Source organism: Alosa pseudoharengus, unplaced genomic scaffold (genome assembly GCF_046254945.1).
Source record: "Alosa pseudoharengus isolate Yale_2024_CS ecotype anadromous, Long Island Sound unplaced genomic scaffold, YU_APseudo_1.1 YU_APseudo_1.1_scf_3, whole genome shotgun sequence".
In the NCBI taxonomy this organism is placed as follows: domain Eukaryota; kingdom Metazoa; phylum Chordata; class Actinopteri; order Clupeiformes; family Clupeidae; genus Alosa; species Alosa pseudoharengus.
The window spans coordinates 23,694,327-23,707,501 of NW_027468718.1; the positions used below are offsets into that span (position 1 = coordinate 23,694,327).

The 13,175-nt window shown below is 43.0% G+C and overlaps 1 protein-coding gene across 1 annotated transcript; it reads right to left on the bottom strand.

Annotated features, from left to right (window-relative positions):
* Positions 1-1,163: 1,163 nt before the first annotated feature.
* Positions 1,164-12,389, bottom strand: mxra5b (matrix-remodelling associated 5b). Its single transcript, XM_076263632.1, has 7 exons — positions 11,970-12,389; positions 11,233-11,436; positions 10,843-10,972; positions 10,237-10,627; positions 6,070-9,996; positions 4,635-5,535; positions 1,164-4,330 (listed from the first exon to the last, which is right to left on the bottom strand). The coding sequence occupies exons 2-7, from the start codon at positions 11,409-11,411 to the stop codon at positions 2,422-2,424; spliced, it is 7,437 nt and encodes a 2,478-aa protein (XP_076119747.1). The 5' UTR covers positions 11,412-11,436; positions 11,970-12,389; the 3' UTR covers positions 1,164-2,421.
* Between the last annotated feature and the right edge of the window lie 786 nt (positions 12,390-13,175).

Below are 13,175 nucleotides of genomic sequence, written 5' to 3' on the forward strand. Positions count from 1 at the left end.
GGACTAGCCCCACGTTAGACAGGCATAGGCACTCTGGGTGCTGCTGCCTCTCACAGCTGTTTCTAACATGGAGACTGTAATTTATCTCTCTGCTTTCCCTCCAAACCCTTCTCTTAAGCATAGCCCCACATCTCTAAAGTGTCAGTCATTCTCCCCAATTTATTGCAGCAGGAGGCAGGAGTGCTGCTCCAGCTGAAACAGCTGGCCCTCTTACTTCCCTGGGTGCGGGCGGGGAGGGGAAAAGCCAAAGATGTGTCACTGAAACTGTCTCCCTAGCCCTCTTCATCTTGTGTGGACAGCTAGTGGCACTCCCTCCTATTGCTCGCTTGCTCGTGCACCCTGCTGTCCCCTGCTAGCTGCTTTCTGGCTCTGACTGGGTATCACCCTCTCGTGTGTCCCTCTGGTATCAGTGCTCCAACTAAATCAAACATACAACTCACTTCAAAATGAGATTTCACAGTAGGAGTGTAGTACACTACAGTAGCCATGACTTTTGCTTTACAGCAACTCTCTGCAATGAAGCTCCTGTGTGACTTTGTGTAGAGATAGGATATTTGTGGGTAAACACATTTGTGCCATTTTCTTGTTTTTTGACTAGAGGCCTAGAGGCGAGTCTTGCTGAGGGAGACTGAATCATTTTCCTGTTTTCCCTCCCTTTTCTGTCCCATTCACCAACAAACCACGCATGCACTAGCCAAGCCTAGAACCTTACAGTTAACAACAGGGATCGGGCAGGCACCTGACCATTGCAATTAGTGTGCAATCCAGGCTGCAGTCAAACAATTTAGGAGATGACCTAATGACCTTTCCCTTACATAGGATTGTCATCATGGAAAATTAGCGAGTGCTGCTTTTTTTCCTTTCTGCAGGCACATCAGGGGTGAAGCTTATGTCCCATAGGATTTCTTTTCAATGTGTAAGGCAAGTAAGGTAAAGCTATTAGATGAGAACAGAGCTTCTAATGACCCAATGACCTGGCAAAGGAGATGAGAACTGCTGTCTGCTGAAATACTCCAGGTGGAGTTGGGCTTGAACAGACCCTGCATGTCCTTAGGTTAACCAGGCACAGTGGAGCTGCTCTTCTCATTGAACATATGGCTGGAGGCGCAGCTTTTGCCCTCTGTCTCTTGCAAAGTGACAGATAAATGCATTTAGCTTTTAGCTTTGAATTGTGCGACATAATGGTTATCAGCTCAGATAGTTATGCAGCAACAAGCTAATGAGACAGATGAAAGACCTTTGTGTTTAGGAACTTTTAACCTCCTGAAAACTATTTTATATCATACTTTCTAGACAGCTTGTGCTGAGAGAAGCAGTTTCGCTTCCTGAGATAATCATAAACAGCCCTGAGATCCAAGGAAAACAGATGTACAGTGACATCAATGAAACACACCTGCTGATAATAGATCACATATTGTATTATTTGTGGGAGAAAATATCCAATCACATTTGATAAATCCTCATCACTTGAAAGTGGCTCCAGTAGTAAAAAATATCTGACCACCTTGGTGGTCAAATTAAAATGATCAAGTTTTTCTTTTTCAATTTATCAAAGTCATCAGATTTTACCATGTGGGGCGCATAGAAGTAAGCTGAAGAAAAGGTTCAAATTCAGTGCACTTGATCATTTTAATTTGGATATAAACATAAACATGTTACGTTTGTTTTGCCCTTTATGTGGATGTGGCTGTTAAAAATATAGCTACACCAAATCATAACAGTTATTATTTTTCACCAGTCTTGTTAAGACAAATAATTTAAGAAAATAAACATGTAGTAGCACAGAGTGAACAGACTCCTAAAATAATATACAGTAAATGTAATATTGATGTCCACACAATTCATCTGACAAACATTAAAGCTTATTTGGTAACAAAAGAAACAAAAACTATCAAATCACGATTAGGAACTGGTCCATTTCATTAACAGTAAAAAACATTCCCTTCTTATTCAAATATGGCACAAAACATGTCAATTTGTATTATAAGGTATTAGTTTACAAAATAAAAATAACAAGTAGCCTACAGATGTGAATATCAAATATGTCTGTGAAGGACATAACGCATCATGTTAGTTATGTGAATAATGTATGACATTTTGCAACAGCAGTTACAATTTTGTTCCCTGATGTCTACAATTCAATATGTCGAGTTTTGGCATTTGAATTCATGACAATAAATCCATAAATTCAGCTTTTGTTAAAAAGCTCATTTTTACATACATTATCACATAGACATTTGTTGAGATATGGAAAGATGCTTGAAACTTAAACTCAATGTAAATGGAATTAAAATAATAAACCAGCTCCAGATATAGAGCATTCTTTTGTAGTAAAATGACTCATATGTGCTTGTGTGAACAGTATCTTGTGCACTGAGTTTGCGCAGTTTTGTGGGCATGTATAACATCAATTATTTTCCATTAAAACACATGTAAATATGTTGACTTTGTGTCACTTCCTACAACGTTCTTGGCAGTGCACTTATAGAAACCAGTGTCTCTACTGGATGGGTTCTGAATGACCAGGGAGCCTTGTGGATGAAGATATTTGTTCCCATAGACACGTGGCTGAGTGCCGGCTTTAAACAGAGTCTTATCAGGCATCTCCCAGGCCACCTCTGCTTTGGGGATGCCAATGACCATGCAGTTCAACTGAATGGCCACACCAGGTCTGGCATAAGTCACTGCTCCAGGACCGTTTGTTATGCGTGGCGGATAGGCAATGACAATCACTGGCACGGACAGGACAGATGTGCCGTGCTCATTAGTGGACTTACACTGGTATGTCCCCCTGTCATAAACAGATGCCTGCTTCACCATAAGAGTTCCGTTTTCCAGAACTGTGTAACGTCCCATTGTCTGGGGTCTCATGAGCACAACACCACCAGGCAGAGTCCAGGTAAGCTTAGGGAGGGGCGTCCCTTTGGAGAGACAATTCAGCTGCAGGTTTTCGCCGTTGATAATGCTCACCACTGAGTTGTATTTGTTATTGATATCAGGCTTCTTCTTTGACTCTAGTGTGACAGTACGCTCAACAGAGCCAGCTGAGTTTCTGCCAACACATTGGTACCTTCCGATCTCAGTCAGAGATGGGTTTCTGATGAACAGGGAGCCATCTGGCCTGTGGTGGAATTTGTAAAGAGTTGTGCCACTCATGATTGTTGTACCATTGGGAAGGGTCCAGGTGACCTGGGGAGTTGGCCTGCCTTCAACGGTGCAGTTCAAAGTCATGGAAACTCCACTGGTGAGAGATGTAGATTCTGTCGCGGGGTCCTTCAGCTTGGGTTTCTCCACCTCATCTATCACATCAAGAGAAACCTGCAGACGCGCCTCCCCCCCCTCATTACGCGCAATGCAAAGCAGCTGGATAGAGTCGGTCGATCGCAAGGAGCGGATGTCCAGTGTTCCGTTGCGATGCACTGTGATTCTGCTGCCGTAGTATGGAGCGGGCAGCACCACGTTCTCGGGCAGGACCCACATGACCCGTGGTATCGGGGTCCCCTCTGCTTTGCAGTGTAGGAGCTTCCGCTGATCCCTCAGTGCTGTCTCCTGAGTGGAGCTGGCTGAGCTTTGAAGCCCGTTGATGGTGGGGGCAGAGACAAGAACTTCAAGCCTCACCAGTTTCCTATCCATACCCGCAGTGTTCCTGGCAGTGCAGGTGTAGGTCCCATTATCTAACCTCTGCACTTTCTGAATGAGCAGAGTCCCGTCTGAATGTAACTGGTATTTGTCTGAGGTGGGGGGTATGATGCGGCTGGTTGGAGTCAGCCATGTGATGGTAGGAGTAGGCTCCCCCTTGACGCTGCATGTCAGTGCCACGGTATGTCCGTAGTTCACTTTTATAGTTTCAGAAGTTTTATTTCTGATCGCTGGGGGCTCAGGCACAACCTTTATGTGAACCTTCATCTCATCCTTTCCCAGTCGGTTCTCAGCATAACATGTGTAGTCACCCTCCTCTTTCATTCCCACTTCATTGAAATAAAGAGTGCCATTGTCAAATACCACATACCGTCTAGTGCGCACACCACTGTCGTCTGATTGCATAACACTGTTAACCATAGTTCCATCTGGCAGGCTCCACCTGATCTCTGGGTTTGGGAGACCGGAGGCGATGCAGTCTACTTTTAAGTCCCCCCCAAAGGAGACCTTCTGGCTGCTCAGCTGCTTTCCTTCAATCTTGGCTGCTTTCATCATCACGTTGGCCTTGAGGAGCACATAATCATCGCCCATTTTGTTTCTGGCAACACATAAGTAGTCTCCCTCATCTATGTCTGTTACTCCTTGGATTATTAGTGTGCCATTACTGAAGACTCGCATCCTACGATCAAAGCTGAAAGCGGGAAACAAACAAAATATGAAGATGAATAAATTAAGTAAATGATTACTATTACACACAATGAAATACTTACAATGTTACAATGACTTACAATGATGTACTCTACAGTACACTATATGTCTGGATTTTATTTGAAGATGCATTTATTTGTTATTTAATGACACTGACCTTGATATGAGAGCAGAATTCAAAATGACACTATGATAACCTTTTTTAACTTTGACTTAAGGAACAATGATAATTAATTACACTACACATACACTGATGTTCAGGCTTTTTTCTATTCAGTCATACACACCTGTAATGTGCATCTATTAACTTCTTAGACGGGGTCCTCCACACAATCCTGGGCGCTGGATCGCCAGAGGCCACGCAGTTCAGACGCAGATTCCCCCCGTACAGCACATCCGTGCTGTGAGGAGACGTGGATGTGATCTTGGCTGTGGAGGAGCTCTTCCTCACCACCAAGCTCACCGTCCGCTTTGCAGCCCCTACGACGTTAATGGCCATGCACTCGTAACTTCCCGAGTCTTTCACAGACAGATTGCGAATGTACAGCGTGCCATTGGGGAAGACAAACATATTTCCCTTCACAAACTGCGAGGGGCGGACCTGCGTGCCGTCATAGACCACCCAGCGGATGCTTGGCTGGGGCGCTCCCTTGGCACTGCAGTTGATGTAGACGGTCTGCCCTTCAGAGAGGGTGATGTTCTCACGGTGCAGCTGCTGGATCATAGGAGGCAATGCTGCAATGTGCACACGCACAGAGAGTGTGTCAGCCCCAGCCACGTTGCTGGCTATGCATTTGTAAATCCCTCGGTCTGGGTAGTTGATCTGCTTGACCTGAAGAGTACCATTGGGCAGGAGCATGACTCGCTGTTCCATAGTGCTGAGTGCATGCAGCACAGTTTTGTTGGGAAGCACCCAGGTGATGTGTGGCTCTGGCAGACCTTGTGCTTGGCACCCCAGGCTGGTGCTTTCACCCAGGTACACAGTCACGTCGCGATGCCTGGGGGTAAGCACTTTGGGTTGTTGCGCCATGACAAAGAGGGTGACGGTCAGCTTGTCCACCCCGTAGAGGTTCTGGGCTGTGCAGAGATATGGGCCTCGGTCCTGAAGCTGCACATTACGGATCAAAAAGGTTCCGTTTGGCAGGACTTCAAACCTCTGGAGCTTGCTGTTTGCTGACATGATAGCTCCTAGAACAAATGGAAAAATAGAGTCATTTGACATAAATGTTTTTATAATACATTTATTTTCATGAGGTAGTCATCTCTAAGATTAATTATCCAATAACAATGAAATCATTATAAGTAATAAGTCTTGGGGAAGACACGTTGCTTTATTTTGCCTCTGTGATAAATTGGCTATGATTCATTACAAAGCTAAAAATTTACAGACAAAATATTGGGCCCAGGAGGCTAGGAAAAACCATTTTGTTCACATAAAACTACAGATTGCACATTCTCCTGGACAGGCTTGTCCCATGGCCTCGGTTTGAACCACAGTCTCCAATTTCAGTGGGTGTACCGTTTACCGTACCACATGTGTCTTATGGATAGTGACAAGTAAGTGTCACAATCCTCAGTCTCATGGGGAAAATAAAGAACTTTGTATTACTGGCTACTTGCTATGAACTTGTGTTTTTTATTGGTTTCATTATAATAATGTTACTTTACATAGTTGCGTATGGAACTGAATATTGCATTACTTACAAATAGATGTCCCCCTACCTGTGGATACTTTGGTCCATGTGAGGAATGGCTTAGGCTCCCCAACAGCATCACACGGAAGCTGTACATCAGTTGAAGCATTGACTATAAATGTGTAGATATTGTTGGTGGTGATCTTGGGTTTTCCTTTTAGGCGAGGCACTGTGACAGGTCTCTGAGATGACCCATTATATGTGTTGGACGAAAATACTGTGGCGGAATGTCGATTTGTTGAGGTCTGACTTGTTTGATGCTGAGTTTTGGGTTTTGACGAAGCAGATGTCTTTAAGACAGTCACTGGAGTTCTAGTTGTAGATGTTTTGGCTGCAGTTGAAGAAGTAATTGGCGCCTTTCCATTTGTTGACTTCTTGGAGTTTATTTTCCCATTTTGCTCTGGGGAACTTGTGACAGATGGCGTTCGGTTTCTATCAGGTCTGTGAATGATTAATGGATTCCTATTGTTGAAGTAATATGGGTATCTGTAGTTAGTACTCGGTATTCTTCCACTGTGACGGTCAGGAATGTAATTTCCTCCAGGATACCTTGATCCATGGGAAACCCTGTTGTTTCCAGGTAATGTTACACTAGGTCTTAATATTGATGAAGCTGTTGTTGACATAGCAGCTGTTTTTTGTGCTGCTGTTGTGGAGGCTTTTGTGGACGTTGTGGTGGACGTTGTGGTGGGCATTGTGGATGTTGGGGTGGACGTTGTGGTGGGCATTGTGGACGTTGGGGTGGATGTTAATACTGTTGCTGTAGTAACAGCTATAGTAGTAATATCAGTTGTGGTTGTTGGCTCTGTAGTTGTTACTGTGATGACTGTTTGTTCAACATCATTGTCTTGTTTGGGCTGAAGGTCATTTTCTTTGTTTTCACCTGACAAAGGTGTCTTTGCGATTGGGGAAACAACACTGTGTTTATGCTGAGTGGTCAAAACTATTTGTGGAGATTCTTTAGATGGAGTATATGGAGTCTCATGATATTCACTGGCTGTTGTTGGTGGTTTGATGGTTATAGGTATGTATGGTGAGGAATCCTCTAGGTGCTTTTCATTATTATTCTGATTGCTAATGTCTTTGACAGAGGAGACGTCCTCGCCTAGGCTGACGGTATGAGAGGTTGGCTCACTTGAAGCATGTACACTATTTACCCCTGACTGTGATGATACATGGCTTGTTATGTAGGTCAGAGTTGTTGCCACATTTTCATTTATGATCTTAGCATTCAGTTCCAAGTCTGACAGAGCTGTTGTAGACTCCTCGTGGCCAGCAGCCACAGAGACAGATTTGTGGCCTGGCTCTGACGTTGGGTTTGCTACTGAAGAAGCTGTGTGCTCGTATACTTGAGGCTGTCCTTGTGTTGTTACAAGTGACAGTAATGTTGAGGAAGTGCTTGCTGGTGGAACTTGCTGCTTTCCAAGCTCAACTTCTTCATGTTGTTCTTGTTGTCTTGTGAGCATTTTGTCATCTTGGGCTGAGAGAGTTCTCTCTGAGTGAGTAATTGTATGTTTTGTAAAAGGTCCAGATGTGGGTAATATGCTCTTACTGACTGGTGAAGCTTCTGTAGATCTGACATGTGATGAGGGGATGGTAGATGTTGATGGCTGCTGTGGCTTAGGAGTTGCTAAGCGTGAGATGGGTGGTCTCGGTCTGAGTCTGTTCATTCGTCTTCTATTGCCATACCTCCTTCTTGAATTCCACTGGACGTTTGATCTAGGGGGCACTGAGTTAATGGGGACTCCTTGTTTGGCCACAGCAGTAGATGTAGATTTGGCAGTTGGTGTAGAGGTTGTAAACTTTGAAGTGAGACTGTTTTCATTCACTTTGTTGTTTGTGTTTACCTCAAGATCAGTATCAAATGTGTGCAATGGGATGACTGAGTCCTCTATTACTGCATGTTTTGGTGGCAGAGTAATTGGTAAAACAGTGAAGGCCTGACTATCTCCCATTTTTACTGTAGGAGTTTCATACAGTCCATTGTCCAATGCTAAAGTAGGATTTACAGCAATATCTAGAGATGAGGTCTGTTCCTTTACCTCAGTGTTTGATTTAGGTGTATATATTTGGTAAATATCATTAGTCTGGTCTTCTGTATGAGTAGGGGCTGCCACTGTTTGGTGTTGGGGTATTTGCAAAGGAATTTGAGTGTTGACAACATTTAATCCCTCCTCTGGCAGAGCAGTGTCATCTGGAGTCGATCCTTCTACACTGTCACCAGGGTCAGGCCAGTTGGACAGGTCTTTATGATTAATTTTTCGGACTGGTGAACTGGTGTGAACGGGGCTTGGTGTAGTGGGTTTAGGAGCTGTTTTTTGACGTATTTTTGCCAAAATGTCTGCCCATTTTTGTGGGTCTATTTTGGCTTTTGATGTTCCAGAATTTCTCCTTGGCTCAGGAATAGGTTTCCTATTTTGTCCATGGTATCCTTTTCGAATAGGTTTTCTAGGGCTTAGAGGTCTTCGTTGAGGATGTCTTTGTGGAGACCCTCGTATTCTCGTATGGGGAACTCGCTGCCTGTTTATACGACCATTGTTCAGGTTGCTTGGAGTTTTGTCCCATATGCCATAATCTCCTGAAGACTCATCATCATCTATGAAAGCTTTTATTTTAGTGGAGATTCCTGCAGCTGACTGTGGCCTCATGGGATACCTTCTCAATGGCTGAAGGGCCTCCTTACCTGTAATTGTTACCTTTGATGCCAAGGTGTCTGTACCATGGTGGTTAATAGCCACACATTTGTAATAGCCATTGTTACTGAGCTGACTGTGTGGTATAAACAATGTTCCATTGGAGAAAACATAAGCCTTTGATGAATTGGCTTTGGTGGTTGCTTTACTTCCATCTGGGAAAATCCAATTGATTTCAGCATCAGGGGCTGCAGAAGTGACGCATGGAAGAGAGATGGGCTCTCCAACTGAGTGTGTCACTGCTGGCCCTGCCTTCTCACCTGGAGGGGGAGCTGAGGACTCCACCACAGCTAAGCGGAATGGAAGAAAATCTTGATCATTCCTCACCTCAGCAATACAATAATATACACCAGCATCGGAGTGGCTTAGTGTTTTCATGACCAGCTTCCCACTGCTGGATACAGCAATCCTCTTGTCAGGGCTGGTGTAAGGCGCTTTGATTTTGGAGCCATCTGGCAGCATCCACTGAACTGATGCATGGCCAGAGCTTAGCACATTGCAGTCCATTTCTATCATGCCCCCTGTTACAGCAGTCATGGCAGTCTGTGTTTTGTTGTTGTGTTCAATCATTACCCAGTCCCTTCGCTGTCGTCTCATCATTTCTATCTCCCAGTTTGATGAGAAATGGGTTCCTAGGATCATCTTTACATTTTTTGCGGTTGAATGTGGTCTGTTCAGCTGTAGCTTCATGAAGGGCTGCATCAACCAGGATGGCTGGGATACTATATTGGCTTGCACCCCAGTGTAGTAATAAGCATCTTTTTCAACATCCTGTCTATATCTGTAACTCAGCTTGGGTTCTTTGCTAAGCATTATCACTCTCTGTAGGTGGACAGGCACTTCACTGTAGTATGCAATAAGTCTCCACAATCTCTCATACTCCTGCCGCTCTATTGGGCACTCCAGGTCAAGGGAGAGAGTTAGGTTAGCCACAATCTCCTCAGATCCTATTTGTTCCCAGGCAATTTTGGTGGACTCTCTTTGTGCCTCAATGCGACAACTGAGATCCACTTTGTTTCCATGTTCATCAGACAGATTGAGTGTAATGTTCCCAAACGGCCCTCTCAATTCTTCAGCAGAGAGTAAATCACTCAGACTCGGCTGAAGGGTGGGGTCCTTCTCTGAGGAGTTAATGACAGGTCCAGTGCAAGTGAGGTCTTGAAGGTCTGAGATTGTTTTCTTCACAAGATGTTTTGGAGAAGCACACATTGGACAGAGATGGCCTTTAGGGTATGCTTTGTCCTTTTTACATTTCAGAACTCCTGAAAAACAAAATAAATCACCTATGTATCAATATGTAATGTTATTTATTACTGTGTTGAGAATTATTATGACAGATGTTTTTTTCTTTAAAAAAAAAAACAAACCTGTGAAGCCAACGACACATTTTTCCATTTGTAGACTTATACAGATTTTTCTTATTATTAAAACAGCAGATTAAAAGCAGTTAAAAATGCAATGAAATATGGAATCAAATATTGCAACATGCAATGCCTTATTACCTGAATGGCTGGTTGTCCAGTCTAAGATATGATTCATTCTGCAATCACAGCTCCAGGGATTTCCATAAATTACGAGATTTTCCAACTGGGGCATGTTCTTTAGCAAGTTCTTTGGGAGAGTGGTCAGCAGATTGTCAGCCAGGTGCAGGTGCTTGATGGTGGACAGGGGAAACTGCTGTATCAGGGAGAATGTGCTGAAGGTGGCCGGGTGGAGCTGCTGGATGTGGTTGCCCTCCAGGTTGACCAGTCGTAAAGAAGTCATTCCATGGAAAGCATCAGGGTGGACAAACTCAATACGGTTGTGGTCCAAGTGCAGCCTCACCAGGCTTGTCAAGCCAAACAAGGTGTGCCCAGTGATCACTCTCACTTTGTTGTAACTCATTTTCAGCACCTGTGAGCAAACAGTTATTTTACTGGTTTGCTGGTACCCAGTTGATATTGTGATATATTGTGATAATATTTTCAATGTCACAATTAAGAAAATATTGTATTTTAGTATGTCCTGACTTCTGTGAACAAGTACATACATTTTAGCTTGACAGGATGCAAGCAGTGATATGACTATACAGGCAGGTATAGATGGTGATCTACTGGGGGGAAATGTACCTGTAGAGACACCAAGTCTTGGAAGGCACCATGGGGGATTTCATGTATATCATTTCCATGCATCATTAGAAGATCCAGTTTTCTCAGTCCATCAAATGAGCTTTCTGTGATCTGATTTATTGTGTTAAATCTGGAAGATGCAAGAATTTGTTATAAATGTTAATTCTATAAAATATAACTATTCTCATAGTACACATAATAAAGCATATGAAGTTTTTGAAGTATTTTAAATGTCTTGTGGCCTCATTTTAGTTTACCAGAAATAACATAGCTTATTATAGCTAACTAACAAAAACATTTTATTTTTTTAAGCAATCGAATTTCATTGTCAATCTTACTGAGTTAACGCATGTCATTGCAATACCAGAATAATTTCCAGGGGGCACTCACCCCAGATTCATGCGTTCCACTTGTCTGGGTATTCCAGCAGGCACACTGAGCAGGGAGCGAAAGGTACAGTGCACCTCTGTGGGGAGGTAACAGGCACATGGATGTGGACAACAGTGTCCTACTTCCAGCAGAGATCCCAGTAGCATCAGTGCCAGGGTACACGTGCCAGGGAGGCCCATCTTCACCCAAGTTCTAACTGAGATCCTGTCAATATCACACAGACACATAGCCACTGTAATGCCTTGTGACTGATGATTTAGTGCCTGGCCTATGGTTGACTTACATGCCAAACTTGTGGGCGTTTCATTAGCCCTCAAATTCATTTCATTTTAATGTTCATGTTGCCAGGCTATGCAGAATGGAGTAGGCTTTGATCACACCTAGTAATGGCACTTACAGCTTCCCAGTGCACATCCCATTATAAAGATGAGTAACAAAGGCAAATAATATAGTCCAACATAGGTACAAAACCACGTGACTGTTATAAAGGTAATTTATAGTTACACTTCAATTTCCACTTTGCAGACTTTATATGCAGGCTTGCCATTATGTCACTTCTGGCTCATTACTAGCAATGCCAACGAATATGAGAGCTGAGTAGGCTACATACAAAGGTAAATTTCCCGAGTGAGCTATTTATTGATTGAAGCAAAAACATTAAAAAAAAAGAACATATTATGACAATATGCGGATGTGAAAATGTGTTTGCAGTAAAAAAGAGAACGCATCAAACGTACCATACAATTAAATAATCCGTGGTGGGTTAGTAGAAGTTTTGCATCTGTTGCTGGCACTTCACACTTCACTGGAGTGTGAGTCCATCCAAATCCAGTTTTTAGAGTCTTCTCATCCTCTGACTGACGTATGGTATTTATAAAAAAATAGAGATAATTCTGGAGCTCCGCTGATTTAGCCTAGGCTACTATTTAAGATTGATATTTTATGGGCTATATCCTGCATACATCCGACGAGTTCTTTAGATTAAGCTATAGAACAATGTTGTGTCCTCTTGAAATTGTAATCCTGGTGATCGTCAGAAAGGGAAATTGATCCTTATTTTCAAACTTGTGATCAATTTCTACGATGTTTCAAAAGTGCAGGAGAAGCAAAATAGCGCTTGTAAATCAGAGGTGTGAAACTTATGAGAGAGGATGTTATTTCCAGCCGCTACTTCTGGGGTGCAAGTTTTTTGTCCCACCGAGAGGTGGACTTTCAAGATGATCATGACGTTCAGCCTGGAGAAAGCGATCATAGAGGAGGGGCCTGCCACAAATACACCAATATATCTGAGTCAACTTCCAAAGTAACCACAATGCTAATTTGTAACAACGAATGTATTACTGCAAACAGTTCAATAATATGTGGTAATATGAAGGGAAACGCTCAGGCAAACTCATAATTACAAAAGGGAAAGCTGCTTGAGCCCTAGAGGAAACCTGCATAAGTAAGTCATGATGCTATTTAAAAAAAATGCCCACTCCCTTGACCTTTGGTTATTTGAAACCATTCTTTACTATTAATACATGCATCCAAGAATAAACCATTTGTCAAGGAAGAGGAAGTAGTGTAGGCTAACCGTATAGGGACGTCAAAATAAATGGGATTTAATGTGCATACCCTCTAGCCTAATGGGTTATTAGATAGTTGCTTCAATGCTATTGTAATGGCTGTTTTTAGCAGGCCAATGCAGCTGTATGAAAAACTGGTCATGATTGAGAGATACTGTGAACTCATCTGTGAACTATTGAACGTTTGTACATAAACACTCATAACAAATGGAAAACCTGAGACATTGTAAAGCAAGATAGGCCCTACTTTGTTTTGCACAAGGCCTCTTGCACTTCTCTATGCAGTTATTAAAAAATGACCATGGTTGGTCATTTCATTTGGTTGGTCTGAGTAATTTGTTGCATTTCTACATTCTACATCTGCATTGCCTATTT